The 16603-nt window shown below is 52.8% G+C and overlaps 1 protein-coding gene across 3 annotated transcripts in view; it reads left to right on the forward strand.

The window, feature by feature from the left end:
- Nucleotides 1–14217: 14217 nt before the first annotated feature.
- CLSTN1 (calsyntenin 1) overlaps nucleotides 14218–16603 on the forward strand; it is a 96750-nt gene continuing 94364 nt past the window's right edge. For all 3 annotated transcript variants that reach the window (XM_030942452.1, XM_030942454.1, XM_030942453.1), the window contains exon 1: nucleotides 14218–15104. In XM_030942452.1, the coding sequence (XP_030798312.1) occupies nucleotides 15014–15104 (91 nt within the window). In that variant the 5' untranslated portion in view covers nucleotides 14218–15013. The remainder of the gene's footprint in view (nucleotides 15105–16603) is intronic.

Raw genomic sequence — 16603 nt, forward strand, 5'->3', positions numbered from 1 at the left:
ACCCAGGCTGGAGTACAGTGGTGCAATCTTGGCTCACTGCAAGCTTCGCCTCCGGGTTCATGCCATTCTTCTGCCTCAGCCTCCTGAATAGCTGGGACTACAGGCATCCGCCACCTCGCCTGGCTAATTTTTTGTATTTTTAGTAGAGATGGGGTTTCACCGTGTTAGCCAGGATGGTCTCAATAACCTGACCTCATGATCTGCCTGCCTCGGCCTCCCAAAGTGCTGGGATTACAGGCATGAGCCACTGCACCCAGCCCTAACCTCCTCTTTTTGTTTTTTGTTTTTTGTTTTTTTGAGACAGAGTCTCGCTCAGTTGCCCAGGCTGGAGTGCAGTGGCCAGATCTCAGCTCACTGCAAGCTCCGCCTCCCGGGTTGACGCCATTCTCCTGCCTCAGCCTCCCGAGTAGCTGGGACTATAGGCGCCCGCCACCTCGCCCGGCTAGGTTTTTTGTATTTTTTAGTAGAGACGGGGTTTCACCGTGTTAGCCAGGATGGTCTCGATCTCCTGACCTCGTGATCCGCCCGTCTTGGCCTCCCAAAGTGCTGGGATTACAGGCTTGAGCCACCGAGCCTGGCCCACCTCCTCTTTTTATAAGGACACCAGTCTTATTAGATTAGGGATCACCCTAATGACTGCATTTTAACTTGATAACCTCTGTAAAGACCCTGTCTCGAAATAAGGTCACATTCTGTGGTAGTGGGGCTTAGGACTTCAACATCTAAATTTTGGGTGGAGGGGACATAATTGAACCCATGTAACAGTGGACATTCTCCCCAGGGGTATCCCCCTCCTCACCGGTTCAAACTCCCTGGCCGAAAGCATGTGGCTTACAACCTGCCGGAAGAGAAAAGGACCCCATAATTGTGTTAATTGCCACAATACCAGATCTGCAATTAATATGCCACAGAACAAAGAAGAAATCCACTAATTGCACATAATTGGACCTAAACCACACCCTCTGCAGAGCCAGAGCTCCCCTTCATCATGCTCAGGGCAAATCTCTGGGGGAAGCTCAGAGGTGGGGATAGACAGGACAGTGGGGCACCCTGGTTGGATCCTGTCTGGAGCCAGGCACCAAAGCCTGGTCTTTGTGGCTAGAGGTAAGATAAAGGTGTCCAAGGGCCTCTTAGCTTCAGGCTGCAGAAGCGAGGTTTCCAGAGCTTTCTGCAAGTCCCGACACTGTGGCAGCCTGACTGGGGCCTTAGCAGACACCTTAGCAGACACCTGGCTCAGGGAGGAAGTGATTCAGGTGCTTCGGGGGTTGTTCTCTGCAGCACGGTGTGACTCACATACTGGTGAGGACTATCTGGGGCCCTGGGGCAGGTCTGGGTTGACTTCGGAGCCATAACGCTCAGGGCTGCCATTGCTCCTCATTCCTAGAGTGGTAGACAGGTCCAGGGGCAGATGGGCGAGTGCTGCAGCACGATGCTCGTGTCCCTTCTTCCTGGTGCCCATCTCAGCAGCAGGCCTGAGTGCTCTGTGTCTCTGTGGCCCCAGAGACAGGCTACTGGAGACTGTCCTGCCCCTGCTTGCCTCCTGCAGCTGGAAGCTGTCCTGCTCAGGCCTGGAAGCTGGCACTAGCTATGGTCTTAACATGCAGCACCTCCTGCCCAGCGCTGGCGCCAGGCAGAGCCTCCCCCGCCCTCCACCATGTGTGGGGGCTGCTTGCCCTCAGCCTACCCATCTGCCTCCTCCTTCAGCTCCCTGGCTTGGCTGCAGCAGAGCAGGGACAGAATGAGGCTTCAGCCTGCAGCTCAGGTGGTCTTTCTTCACCCACTCGGCACAGCTCCAAGCTGGGCCTGTGCTGCCAAGGATCAGGGGAGGAAGGGGATTCACAGACTCCTCAGCACCACCCCTCTCCGGGCCACTAGGTCATCCCTACTTCCCATGGTCCGGGCAGAGGGCGAGGAGCCCATGTTGCTCCAGCGCACCTGCCGTTTGCCTCCCTGCCTTTCCCAGGCTGCTCTGGGCTGCCTCCCTGGCTCCTGCTAAGCCAGCTGCAGGGAGGCTCATTGAGAATTCTCGGAGCCCCATCCACTGGCTGTAAGGGGAGAAGCCTGTCTTCCTCAGACCAGCGGTCGTCTCATTTGCATCCCCTAAATCAATGCCCTCTGATGATCAAAGTACCAGCGCTGCAACTTCAATGAGGCCAGCTGAGTGAGAAGGGAGAGGAGGCAGGAATTGCCCTCCCTTCCTGCTGCCCCTTCAGGCCCAAGGGGAACTGGAAAGCAGAGGCCCTGGGGGATCCCTGGCAGCAGGGTGCACACAGGAGTAGAAGCAGAGACGTCCCTCCCTGGGTAAGCTTTCCCTTCCTGGCTTTTCCCACAGGCTGGACAGGGAATAGGGCAGTGGCAGGCTCCTGTCAACAAGGCTTGCTGGGACATTCTGGACCCCCAGATCAGGCATCTGGAGATCCCTGGGGGTGTGGGTCAGCTCCACAGGGAGGGTAGGCTCTGGGAGGAAGGCACCTAGCTGGGTCTCCCTCATCAGAGACCCAGGGACTTAGTCCTCAGCAACTCAAAAAATTAGAAGGATTTGGCCAGGTAGAGGGAGGAGGAGAGGAGGAGGGTCAGCCACACCTACCCTGTTCATGCCCTGGGTGTTGCGGGATGCCCAGTAATGGTCCTAGCTAGAATGAGAGCCACCATTCACTGAGCACTCACAGTGGGCCGGACACCTCAGACACCTGCATTTCATGTGTTATGTTGTTGCTGTTTTTTTTTTTTTTTTTTTTTTTTTTTTTTTTTTTTTTTGAGACGGAGTCTCGCTCTGTCGCCCAGGCTGGAGTGCAGTGGCCGGATCTCAGCTCACTGCAAGCTCCGTCTCCCGGGTTTACGCCATTCTCCTGCCTCAGCCTCCCAAGTAGCTGGGACTACAGGCGCCCGCCACCTCGCCCGGCTAGTTTTTTGTATTTTTTAGTAGAGACGGGGTTTCGCCGTGTTAGCTAGGTTGGTCTCGATCTCCTGACCTCGCGATCCACCCGTCTCTGGCCTCCCAAAGTGCTTGGATTACAGGCTTGAGCCACCGCGCCCGGCCGTTGTTGCTGTTTTTTATACGTGTGTGTGTGTGTGTGTGTGTTTTTAAATGGAGTCTCACTCCGTTGTCCAGATTGGAGTGCAGTGGTACGATCTCAGCTCGCTGCACCTCCACCTGCTGGGGTCAAGCAATTCTCCTGCCTCAGCCTCCCAAGTAGCTGAGATTACAGGCGCACACCACTACACCTGGCCGATTTTTGTATTTTTAGTAGAGACGGAGTTTCACTATGTTAGCCAGGCTCAAACTCCTGACATCAAGCGATCTGCCCACCTCAGCCTCCCAAAGTGCTGGGGTTACGGGCATGAGCCACTGTGCCTAGCCCATGCTTTATCATGTTTAATCTGCACAACATCCCTATGAGGCCCGTGTCATTACTGTCCCTATTTTGTAGATGAGAAGATAGACAGGAGAAGCCACAGAACTAGGAAGTTGCAGAGCCAGGATTAAATGAGAGAAGGTTCAAGAAGTGTATGGACACCTGAAAGGGCTGCTTGCAAGTGAGGAGGCGTGTCTGCACAAGTGTGAGTGCGTGCTCTGGCTTGAGATGATCAAGACAGGTTTGTCCTTACATAGAGAGGACTTCCTGGCAGCCTACGGTCAGGGATCCCCCTCCCGCCACTGCTCCATCCCCGAGTCTTGGCTCAACTCTGACACCCACCATATAATGAGTTTTCAGAGCTGGAGGGGGCTATCAAACAGGATGGACACCAGCAGCCAAGCAGTTCTTCCACCTTGGTGCCCCTCTGTCTTCTCATGGCCTTGCAGAAACGTTCACCGTCAAAGCAGTAATGTGGGGAAAAGCGTCGGCTTTAGGGCTGCAGATCTAGGTTTGAATCCTGGCTTTACCACTTTGCTGTGTGATTTTGGGCAAATTGCATAACCTCTCTGAGGCCCAGTGTCCTCTTCTGTAAAATAAGGATACTAATTGTATTCATAAGACCAGGCGCAGTGGCTCACACCTGTAATCCCAGGACTTTGGGAGGCAGAGGCTGGTGGATCACTTGAGGCCAGGAGTTCAAGACCAGCTTGGCCAACATGGTGAAACCCCATCTCTACTAAAAAGACCAAAATTAGCTGGGTGTGGTGGCGGGTGCCTGTAATCCCAGCTACTAGGGAGGCTGAAGCAGGAGAATCACTTGAGCCTGGGAGGCAGAGGTTGCAGTGAGCCAAAATTACGCCACTGCACTCCAGCCTGGATGACAGAGCGAGACTCCATCTCAAACATAATTAATAATAATAATAATTGTATTGATTGCATGGGATTGCCACTAGCATGAAATCAGAAAAATGAATGTAGATTGTTTCCTGGAGGGTTAGCCCACAGAACAATGTGTGGGCTGTATTTGTATTTCTAGATCTCTGGGGGTGGGATGGGTGTTAATCCGTTACCCAGAAGAGGAAGGAGGAAAAAGAGCTGTGTCCACAAACAATTACATGAGTGGGAGGCTGGAGAGGACTAGATGTCCTGAAATCTGACTCTGATTTTTTTTTTTTTTTTTTTTTTTGAGACGGAGTCTTGCTCTGTCGCCCAGGCTGGAGTGCAGTGGCCGGATCTCAGCTCACTGCAAGCTCCGCCTCCCGGGTTCCCACCATTCTCCCGCCTCAGCCTCCGAGTAGCTGGGACTACAGGCGCCTGCCACCACGCCCGGCTAGTTTTTTTGTATTTTTAGTAGAGACGGGGTTTCACCGTGTTAGCCAGGAGGTCTCGATCTCCTCACCTCGTGATCCAGCCCATCTCGGCCTCCCAAAGTGCTGGGATTACAGGCTTGAGCCACCGCGCCCGGCCCTGACTCTGATTTTTACTGAAGTTTTCTGGCCTAGGGAGTTTCAAGGTCAAGGAAAAAGCACCAAAAAGCCAGAGAAGCCTCATCTGAGGCCTGGCTCTGCTGCTTCTAAGCTGGAAGGTCTTTTTTCAGACACAGGGTCTTGCTTTGTCACCTAGGCTGGAGTGCAGTGGTGCCATCATAGCTCACCGCAACCTCGAACTCCTGGGCTCAAGTGATCCTCCTGCCTCAGCCTCCCGAGCAGCTGGGACTCAGGCACCTGCTACCATGCCCAACTAACTTTTTTGTTTGTTCGTTTGTTGGTTGGTTGGTACAAATGAGGTTTCACTATATTGCCCAGGCTGGTCTCGAACTCCTGGCCTCAAGATATCCTCCTGTCTCAGCCTCATCAAAGAGTTGAGATTACTGGTACGAGCCACTGTGCCTGGTCAGTTGAATGGTCTTGACAAGCCACTCAACCCCTCTAAACTCCTGCTTCCCACCAGTTAAAGGGGAATGATAAGAACCTCTATCCAGGAGATTCCTGTTAGACCCAAATGCATATAGATGCTCTTTGAAAAAGGGAGTATACTTAAAAATGCAAATGCTGACATCCTACATGAAAATAGTTATGATAGCATCATCATCTCCTTAGACTTTTCTTTCTTTCTTTCTTTTTTCTGAGATGGAGTCTCCCACTGTCACCCAGGCTGGAGTGCAGTGACGTGATCTCAGCTCACTGCAACCTCTGCCTCCCAGGTTCAAGCCATTCTCCTGCCTCAGCGCCTCCCAAGTAGCTGGGATTACAGGTGCCCGCCACTGCTCCGGCTAATTTTTGTATTTTTAGTAGAGATAGGGTTTCACCATATTGGCCATGGTTCGCCAGGCTGCTCTCAAACTCCTGACCTCAGGTGATCCACCTGCCTCAGCCTCCCAAAGTGCTGGGATTACAGGCGTGGCCACCATGCCCAGCTCCTCCTTAGACTTCTTTTTTTCCCTCCCGGAGATGGAGTCTTGCTCTGTTGCCCAGGCTGGAGTGTAGTGGCGTGATCTTGGCTCACTGCAACCTCCACCTCCTGGATTCAAGCGATTCTCCTGCCTCAGCCTCCTGAGTGGCTGGGACTACAGGCATGTGTCACCACGCCCAGCTAATTTTTGTATTTTTAGTAGAGATGGGATTTCTCCATGTTGTTCAGGCTGGTCTCGATCTCCTGACCTCAGGTGATCTGTCCGCCTTGGCCTCCCAAAGTGCTGGGATTATAGGCGTAAGCCACTGCACCCAGCCTAGACTTTTTTTTCTTTTCTTTTCTTTTTTTTTTTCTTTCTTTCCTTATTTAGTTTTTTGAGATGGAGTCGCACTCTGTCACCCAGGCTGGAGTACAGTGGCATGATCTTGGCTCACTGCAACCTCTACCTCCCGGGTACATGCCATTCTCCTGCCTCAGCCTGAGTAGCTGGGACTACAGGAGCCTGCCACCATGCCCGGCTATTTTTTGTTTGTTTGTTTGTTTGTTTGTTTAGTAGAGACGGGGTTTCACCGTGTTAGCCAGGATGGTCTCGATCTCCTGACCTCGTGATCTGCCTGCCTTGGCCTCCCAAAGTGCTGGGATTACAGGTATGAGCCACTGCACTCGGCCTTTTTTTCTTTTTTAAACCACCATACCCAACAGCCTCCCCAAGTTCCAACATATATGATAGAGCTATGGATAGAACCCAGGTCTCCTGACTGTAAGCTTGGTGCTGTTTCCTCTGTGCCATTTCCTCTGCAATGTAGGGGAAGCCATGACCCTTCTGCCTCAGTTTCCCTCCTCTCGTGCTCCTCCCTGCAAACCCAGCCCAGTCCCTTGGCACTGGGGTACTATGTGTGGACAGGCACGTTGTGTTTGGCTTGTGTATTCCCAGAGGGTAGGGATCACGTTTGCCTACATGTTGTGTGCTGCATAGTGCGTTGGGGTGTATAATTCGTGCTGCAGAATAAAATAGCCGCCGCCTCCCCACCACCACACACACACACAAGGGACCTCCCCCGGCTGCCCATCCACAGAGGGAAGGGGAACATGCTGTGTGTTGCCTTTGGTTTTGCAGTGGGAGGGAGCATGAGCACAAAACCCCAATCCTCGTCCCACCTTTGGGGGTGCAGACATGAGCTGCCTGGCCTCTGGGGAAGGGGAAGTTTTCTTTCTCTGGAAATTCACCAGCCAGCAATAGCTGATGCTTCATGCTTGGGAATGCTCTTAGTTCTTCCTTTGCAAATGGAGAGCCATAGAGAGCGTTAGAAAGAGTCTGAAATAGGCTTGGTGCGGTGGCTCATACCTGTAATCCCAGAACTTTGGGAGGCCAACGTGGGCGGATCACCTGAGGTTGGGAGTTCGAGACCAGCATGACCAACATGGAGAAACCCCAACTCTACTAAAAATACAAAAATTAGCTGGGCGTGATGGTGCATGCCTGTAATCCCAGCTACTCGGGAGGCTGAGGCAGGAGAATCGCTTGAGCCCAGGAGGTGGAGGTTGCAGTGAGCCGAGATCACACCATTGCACTCCAGCCTGGGCAAAACTCCGTCTTAAAAAAAAAAAAAAAGTATATCCTGACTTCCTGGAGACCACAGAAGTGCCTCCTCTTCCTCCTCCTCCTCCCTCCTCCTCCTCCTCTTCTTCTTCTTTTGACAGAGTCTTGCTCTGTCACCAGGAAGAGTCTCGATCTCCTGACTTCGTGATCTACCCGCCTTGGCCTCCCAAAGTGCTGGGATTACAGGCATGAGCCACCGCGCCCGGCCTGAAGTGCCCCTTCTTAAGTTAGGGTTGCTGCCACTGCCAGAGTAGCTTAAGGCTCCTAGCCATGAACAATAATGGGTACTGGTAATAGCAGATGGTGGTTAACACCTGCTCCTAGGAATCGGCCCTGTGCTCTGCTTTGTGCGCATCACCTCATCTCTTCCTCACAACCACCCAGTGGGGAGGGCTCGTCTCTGTTTTACAGATGGAGATGCTGAGATTGGAGAGATGAAGGGCCTTGCCCAAGGTCACACAGGTAGAAAGAGGCACAGATGGCAAAAGGTACAAAAAGTCTTCACTGCAGCATTCTGTAAAAACAAAAGATTGGAAACGACCCATCAACAGGGGAAAAATATTCCTCAATAAGGGGGACTGATTAAATAACTGGTAAATCCACGTGGGACAGCACTACGAAGCTAGGAAAACAAATGCGGAGCCGGGTGTGGGGGTTGCACACCCGAAGTCCCAGTGAGTTGGGAGGCTGAGGCAGGAGGATCGCTTGAACCCAGGAGTTCGAGGCTGCAGTGAGCTATGATCAATGATCACCACTGTACTCTAGCCTGGGTGATGGAACAAGGCCGTTTCTTTAAAAAAAAAAAAAAAAAAAAAAAAAAAAAAAAGGCTGGCACAGTGGCTCATGCCTGTAATCCAGCACTTTGGGAGGCGGAGATGGGCAGATCACGAGGTCAGGATATTGAGACCATCCTGGCTAACACAGTGAAACCCCATCTCTACTAAAAATACAAAAAAAAACCCCCAAAAAATTAGCTGGGCGTGGTGGCGGATGCCTGTAGTCCCAGCTACTTGAGAGACTGAGGTAGGATAATGGCGTGAACCCAGGAGGCAGAGCTTGCAGTGAGCCGAGCTTGTGCCACTGTGCTTCAGCCTGGGTGACGGAGCAAGACTGCATCTCAAAAAAAAAAAAGACTGTATGTACTGCGTACTTTAATGGAGTGATCTCCAGGATGTTTTATGAAGTAAAAAAGGCAAGATACAGAGTAGCAGGTATAGGTATGATTTGCTGCCTTGTAGCTAAGAAAAGGGAAAGACATATATACAACTATTTGCTTATTCTAAAAAAAAAAAAACCCACAATGGAAAGATAAACTACAAATAGAAGAAACGGTAACCTATAAAAGAAGGAGGAGATAGGGAGGAGGAAACAGGAATAGATCTAGGCTTCTCTGAACACCCTGCTTTCTAGATATGACTTTGGAGCCATGTAAATTTTTTTTTTTTTTTTTAGACAGAGTCTCACTCTGTCACCCAGGCTGGAGTGCAGTTGGCTCACTGCAGCCTCTGCCTCCCAGGTTCCAGCAATTCTCCTGCCTTAGTCTCCCTAGTAGCTGGGATTACAGGCACCTGCTGGGCTAATTTTTTTTTTTTTTTTTTTTTTTTGAGACAGAGTCTCGCTGTGTCGCCTAGGATGGAACGCAGTGGTGCGATCTCAGCTCACTGCAACCTCTGCCTCCCAGGGTTCAAGTGATTCTCCTGCCTCAGCCTCCCAAGTAGTAGTTGGGACTACGGGTACACGCCACCATGCCCGGCTAAGTTTTGTATTTTTAGTAGAGACTAAATTTAGGGTTTTGCCAAGTTGGCCATGCTGGTCTCAAACTCCTGACCTCAAGTGATCTGCCAGCTTCAGCCTATTTTTTTTTTTTTTTTTTGTATTTTCAGTAGAAACCAGGTTTTGCAATGTTGGACAGGCTGGTCTCAAACTCCAGACCTCAAATAATCTGCCTGCCTTGGCCTCCCAAAGTGCTTGGATTACAGGTGTGAGCCACAGCGCCCAGCCCAATATTTAATATACTACAAAGCAAAATCACATTGAAATTTTACCAAAAGGAAGGAAGTGGACAGAAATGGGTTTGCACCATTCTGTCCAACCAGAGTCTTTGCTCCTAAGCACAGCATCATTTTCCTTCTCGTTAATTATCCCTTTTAACAGCAATGAAATGACCTGGCCAGGACATGAGAACACAGAGATAGGGCCACACCTTGTACTTTCTGGGGTTCTGGGTGGACTTCTTTGTACTTTCTGGGGTTCTGGGTGGACTTTGTACTTTCTGGGGTTCTGGGTGGACTTTGTACTTTCTGGGGTTCTGGGTGGACTTTGTACTTTCTGGGGTTCTGGGTGGACTCTGGTGGCGGTTCTGGGTGCTGTGATTCTTTTTTTTTTTTTTTTTTTTTTTTTTTTGAGACGGAGTCTCGCTCTGTCGCCCAGGCTGGAGTGCAATGGCCGGATCTCAGCTCACTGCAAGCTCCATCCCCCGGGTTTACGCCATTCTCCTGCCTCAGCCTCCCGAGTAGCTGGGACTACAGGCGCCCGCCACCTCGCCCGGCTAGTTTTTTTGTATTTTTTAGTAGAGACGGGGTTTCACTGTGTTAGCCAGGATGGTCGCGATCTCCTCACCTTGTGATCCGCCCGTCTCGGCCTCCCAAAGAGCTGGGATTACAGGCTTGAGCCACCGTGTGATTCTTTCAGTAAAGAACTTTCAGGAGTTGGCCAGGAGCGGTGGCTCACGCCTGTAATCCCAGCACTTTGGGAGGCCAAGGCGGCCGGATCACGGGGTCAGGAGATCGAGACCATCCTGGATAACACGGTGAAACCCCGTCTCTACTAAAAAATACAAAAATTAGCCAGGAGTGGCCGGGCGCGGTGGCTCAAGCCTGTAATCCCAGCACTTTGGGAGGCCGAGACGGGCGGATCACGGGGTCAGGAGATCGAGACCATCCTGGCTAACACGGTGAAACCCCGTCTCTACTAAAAAATACAGAAAACTAGCCGGGCGAGGTGGCGGGCGCCTGTAGTCCCAGCTACTCGGGAGGCTGAGGCAGGAGAATGGTGTAAACCCGGGAGGCGGAGCTTGCAGTGAGCTGAGATCCGGCCACTGCACTCCAGCCTGGGCGACAGAGCGAAACTCCGTCTCAAAAAAAAAAAAAAAAAAAAAAAAAATTAGCCAGGCGTGGTGGCGGGCGCCTGTAGTCCCAGCTACGCGGGAGGCTGAGGCAGGAGAATGGTGTGAACCCAGGAGGCGGAGCTTGCAGTGAGCGGAGATCACGCCACTGCACTCCAGCCTGGGTGACAGAGCGAGGCTCCATCTCAAAAAAAAAAAAAAAAAAAAGAAAGAAAGAACTTCCAGGAGTTTCTAATCAGTTGCTTTCATCAAGATTCTCATAACCTTCTCCTGCTGCCGCCTTCAGTGGGTTTGTTCCTGAGCACATCATTAGGAAATCAGCTATAGTAACTGCTTACCTGCCTCCGGCTCTGCTCCACAAACACCCGCCAAGCCCACACTGTGCAAAACAGTAATAGCATGCCCGCCTGAGAATGACTCCATGGCTCCGCATGGCCGCATTGCTGGCTAACAGATTTCCTGCATGCGATCTCATTTCATCTTCACTGCAACTCTGGACCTGGGAGCTCATGTCCTCGGTGAGGAACTTCAGGCTTGAGATAGGCCTCAACAGTCGGAGGTGGCAAAGCCAGGGCTTGCTGGAAGCCCCACCTTCTCACTGTTCGGGAGCAGGCTGGCTCCAAGCTGTGGGATCCTGTGCAGGGGTTATTTTGGTATCTGTGTGGGTAATTTCACACTGAGGCTAAGGCTCCGTTTTGGGTTCAGATGGACATGAAATTGAATCTCAGGGGTCCAACTTTCTAGCAATGTACTCTTGAGCAAATTGGACATTTTCCTCATCTGTAAAATAGGAACAATAAAAGTATCTTTTTTTGTTTTTTGAGTTGGAGTCTTGTTCTGTCACCCACACTTCAGTGCAGTGACACCATCTTGGCTCACTGCAACTTCTGCCTCCCAGGTTCAAGTGATTCTCCTGCCTCAGCCTCCCAAGTAGCTGGGATTACAAGTGCCCGCCACCACATCTGACTGATTTTTGTATTTTTAGTAGAGACAGAGTTTTGCCATGTTGGCCAGGCCGGTCTCAAACTCCTGGCCTCAAATGGTCTGCCCACCTCAGCCTCCCAAAGTGCTGGGATTATAGGCATGAGCCACTGTGCCCAGCCAAAAGTACCTTCTGTAAAGGATTGCTGGAAGCACATATGATATGTTATTATCGTGATATGGTATCAGCAACAGTCATCTCAGAAGGTGCAGCATCTTGGAAAATTTTCTTGTGTTCGCTTCATCTACTGTCTCAGATAGATTCACTATACATTCAAAAGTACAGATCTTCCTCCACCAGCTAACAAAGCCATCTCCTTATCCTCAAGTCTGTGTTCCCAGCTCAGGACCGGCCTGGGTGATGCCTCATTCCCCATGGCTCCAGGGACCCTGATGCTGCCGCTTTGTCAGTGGCTGGCTCAGCTCAGGCAAGGCCCCTCTCCCAGCTAACCATAGCATAAGCCTGAATCGATCCCCATCTCAGGGCCATTTGGAGGGTTAACTAATCCATCATGGGGGAAACCTTTGAAATGTGGCAATGTGGCTGAGGCTATTGTCAGGCAGAGCAGAAACCGAGTTTACTGGGTCCCCCATTTCCGAGACTTTCAAGCTGAGCCTTGTGGCCGGACTCACTCTCATGTGGGCGAAATCCCAGCAGGTGCAGGTTGCACTGAGCTCACCAAGCCGTCTGTCTGCCCCATCGGACGCTGGATCTTTTTGATCTATCTCTTTGTTTCTTTAAGGGACAGTAAGGGTGAGAAGATAAAGGCATCAGGATTCCAGACACTGAAGAGCTTTTGTTTGTGTTTTTAATAGAACTGAACACATTAAATTTCCCCTCTTGGCATCATCAGCCTATGGACTGCAAACATAGTGCTGAGATTAAACCTTTCCGATTTTATGTTTTGCAAATCTCGAAGGTCCCTGGAAATCTACAGGGTACATTTTTTTTTCACCCTCTGAAATATGATTTCCATAATAATAAAACCTAACTCAGCAATTCATTGAGTTCATCACTATTGAGTACCTACTGTGTTCGCTGGTATACTAGAAGCACAGAAGTCTTCTTCTTGAGGGGAAAAAGAAACTCTTATATCTAGAAATACCAGGCTGTATGTGGCACTTTCATTTATTTGCCACATAGAGCCTGGTATTTCTAGATCTATGTGGCATAATTTCATTTAATTCTCACAACTCTAAGAAGTAGAGATTGTTCCATTTCACAGGTGAGGAAAGAGATTCTGAAAGTTCCATAACCCGTCCAAGGTCGTTTGCAGTCGCAGAGGCCAGCACCGAAGTCCAGTCCTGTCTGACTAGACCATCTGGGTCCTTCCCACTAGAATACAGTGGGGAGGAGAAAAAGACACTGATGGATTAGTCAGTCGACAGCACAGGCAGCAGATTATAAAGCTGAACTGTTTGGTTAGAGCACCTGGGGGCTGGGGAGAGAGGGCTGGCAGGAGGACTTCCTGAAGGAGACAGCCCAGAAGCTCGGGGTATGGGTGGAGGAGGAAGTGTGATGTTGACCCTGGGAGGGGAGTGAATAAGAGGAGACAGTGGCAGACAGCATGCCCTGAGGTCAGCTGGGTGGAGGATGGGAAGCCCGGCAGAGATGTCTGGACCTGATGAGGTGGCAGCAGGGAGGCCCTCACTGAGTTGATACCTCCAGGAGGGGCAGAAGCAATGGCAACATCCGTCACCAGGGGAGAGGATGACTCAAAGCCTTGGCTGGAAGGAGTGGTGGGTGTGGCTTGGAGCCTGCTGGGGCCAGGCAGGTGCTTTGGGAAGGGTCCAACCAAGGGGAGTCTGGTCTTCCTCAACCCAGGGGAGGGGGAGCAGGGGAAGGAAGGAGAGACATTAGCGAGATGGAATCTTTAGGCTTTGGTGCAGGATGCTTACAGGGAACAAGGTGCAGGGAGCTGGATTCTAGATTGCTTTTGAAGCCTTCCCCAGGTCACACCACACCGCTGTTCCCAGTTGTTCCAGGTCTTCCTGTTGACTGTAGGATCAAGTCCATTCCCCCAGTCTGGCCTCAATCTATGTTTTTGGGCTCTTTGCCCACTACTCTCCTAAATAAGTCTTCTGCGCCCCACAAACCGGTCTCCACCCAACCTCCAGTGCTGCCCAGCCTCCTCCACCCCCACCGGGAGCAATGACATTCATGGATAGCTCTTCTAGCAGTCTCGAAAAATGAACATTTTAGTGTTCAACTTTTTGCTGTTGGTGCCCCCCTAATGCGAACATCCTGTCCTTGAGGGTTGATTCTTTTTACAATAGTTGTCCCAACGGGGGAAGTCATTTCACCTTTCTGACTTAGTTTCCTTATCTGCAAAATGGAGCCAATAGTGTCTCACAGGGTACAGTGCCTGCACACACGCCCATCCGCAGCTGTTCCAGGCCTTTCCTCCACTGCGGGGGGGTGCCAGGGGTCCAGAGGAGAGGAGGAGGGGCCGCAGGACGCTGGGAAAATGGGAGGACCCCAAGATCCCTGTAGGGATCCACGGTAGAGGGGGAGGACTCGTCTGTCCTCTCTATCCATTCGGACCTCCGCTTTTCTAAGAACCAGCATGGCACTATGTCACTGAGAAAGAGCGCGCACACCAGCCGTCTTTAGAAAGTCTCAAATAGATTCCTTCAGTCAATTCAGGACAGACGCCCTTGGGGCAGGTCCCGGGGCGGGAGCCGGTGCGGGTAGTGCTGTGCGGCCCTTGACTGTTTACCAGGCGCGTTTCGCTGACCTGGTCTCCTGGACCCCCTTTCGTGACTCCTCTCATCACCTCTACCGGGGAGACGAGGACCCCGAGGTTCTGGGAGGCGACGCGACCTGCCCTAAGTGACAAGGGTCCTGGGCCGCACTCCCCCCGCCAGGGTCTGCGCTCCTCGGCGGGGCGGGTGGGAAGGATGAGTCCTCGGGGTGGAGAAGGAGGCGCGGGTCCCCGGGTACCGCTCGCCCGGCCTTAGGAGCCCGGGAGCGCGCGTGGGGACGCGGAGTTGAGGCTCTCCAGCTGCGGCCGGGGAAAGGGATACAGTCCCCCGAGCCCCTCCCGGCCGCTCAGAACCCACCCCAGCCGCGTCCCCGCGGGCGCGCGTTCCAGGCGGGGCCGATGGGCTCGGAGGCGCGCCCTCTCCCGGGTCCGCCGCGCGCGCTCCCTCCCCTCCCCTCCCCTCCCCTTCCCTCCCGGGCCCGCGCGCTCCCCGGGTCCGCCGCGCGCGCGCCTCACGTCGCTCCCCATCCCCGCCCCTCCCGCCGCCACCCCGCCCCCGGCCGGGTACCCTCGCCGGACCCGAGAGAGAGCGTCGCCGCCATCTTAGTTGCTGCCGCTGCCTCCAGCAAGGCGCTGCTCCGAGGCGGGGAGGGCGCCGTGTCCCGAGCGCGCGGCCCAGCGTCACGGCGGCGGCGGCGGCGGCGGCGGCGGCTCCTCCTTGGATCCCTGGAGCTCGCCGCGCCGCGGAGCAGCCGGCCCCCGGCCTCTAAAGCTCCGAGAGCTCCGCTCGGCGTCCCGCGCGCCTCCCTGCCGCTCCCGCCCCGGGCTGGCGATGCTGCGCCGCCCCGCGCCCGCGCTGGCCCCGGCCGCCCGGCTGTTGCTGGCCGGACTGCTGTGCGGCGGCGGGGTCTGGGCCACGCGAGGTAAGCCCCGGGGCCGGGCCGGGCCGCTGGGTCGGTGCGGGATTCGGGTCCCGGTGCGGGGATTCGGGTCCCGGTGCGGGAGTAGGGTCGGATGCCGGGATTCGAGCCGGGATGCGGGGAGTCGTCGGGTCCGAGCGCAGGGAGCCGGGTCAGGGCGTGGGGTTCGGGTCGGGGGTCGGGCTCGCGGAGCCGGGGCGCAGGAGACTGCGGGCGCGCGCTGCGGGCGTCCCGGGGAAGCCAGGCTCGGTCCCGGGCGGGGCACCTGGGCCTGAGCCGCCCCCACTGCAGCCCGGGGTGGTGGCTGCGCTGATTTGGGGGGACGTGCAGACGGGCCAGAGGGTCAGTCCGCCCCGCTCAGCGGCGCACGCAGTCTGGGGCTGCACCCCTGGGTGAGATGCTGTGTGTACGTGTGCTCAGAGGTGCATCAGGCGGGGGGTGCACGCACAGTTTTGGTGTGTGCTTACATAAGAGCCCACTCCTCCGCATCCCGTTTCCAAGATCCCGATTCTCTGTTGCTGCACCGCGGACACCACGACTTCGCCCCTTTCCGCCTCCTCCCGGGGTCCTTCAGACGTTGTCTGTTTCCAGTGGAGCCGAGGCTGAAACTTCGTGCTTCCCTCCCACCTTTTCACCCAAAGGTGAAATCGCGATGAGATTTGCGACCGCGGACTCACCCAGTGTTATAAATCTGCGTCTCTGCTACCCCTGGTGCCTTGGTGCAGTTTTTCTGACGGTCATTTAGACCGTAGAGGGTTAGATGCCCTCTACAAAAACGAGATATCCCTCTGGTTCTTTAGGAGTGTAGGACCGAAATTATTTTATAGCTCGGTGGGAAGTAACATTTCTTGGCTAATTTATTATTAGCTTTTAACCTTCATCCACTTAACCTTTTAAACCTTGCGTGTTCTTTGATATTGACTGGTCTTGCCAACGAAAAGCTTACGCATTGCAGATACAGTATTTGCTTCTGAGTGGATCTTGAAATCGTAAACATTTTCCTTGGCCTTAGAGCAAAGTAATCTAGGTGTAGTCTGTAGAATCTACTGTAGGCTTAAATCTGTTCTGATTTTTTTTAATCAAAAGAAATTTTGGGGAGGAGGATTGATAGAAATCCAGATGAAATGGTCATATTTGAATTTAGCAAGCTTTAAAAAATTTTTTTATTTTCCCTTCCCTGGCGTGACATAAGGAGAGAAGTGTGGTGTTCACGAAATTAAAGGGCAGAGGCGGGAAATGCATCTTTTGTTCCATGTTCCTTTCTAAACATCGAGGATGATAAACTTTGAATACTTCTTTTATTTCATTTCTGACATTCTGTTGACTCTGTCAGATTCAGATCTTAGTCACTAAGTATCTCATTGCTGGCCATTTGATTTTTAAAAGTAACATCAAACTAAGTTTGAAATGTTCTTTCCAGATGTGGGTTGGAGGTCTGAAACTCTAATATATCCAAGAGAAATGTCAAAGTTTTGCTTCTCTTGGGGAAAACCCACACATTT

The sequence above is a fragment of the Rhinopithecus roxellana genome, chromosome 12 (genome assembly GCF_007565055.1).
Source record: "Rhinopithecus roxellana isolate Shanxi Qingling chromosome 12, ASM756505v1, whole genome shotgun sequence".
Classification (NCBI taxonomy): Eukaryota; Metazoa; Chordata; class Mammalia; order Primates; family Cercopithecidae; genus Rhinopithecus; species Rhinopithecus roxellana.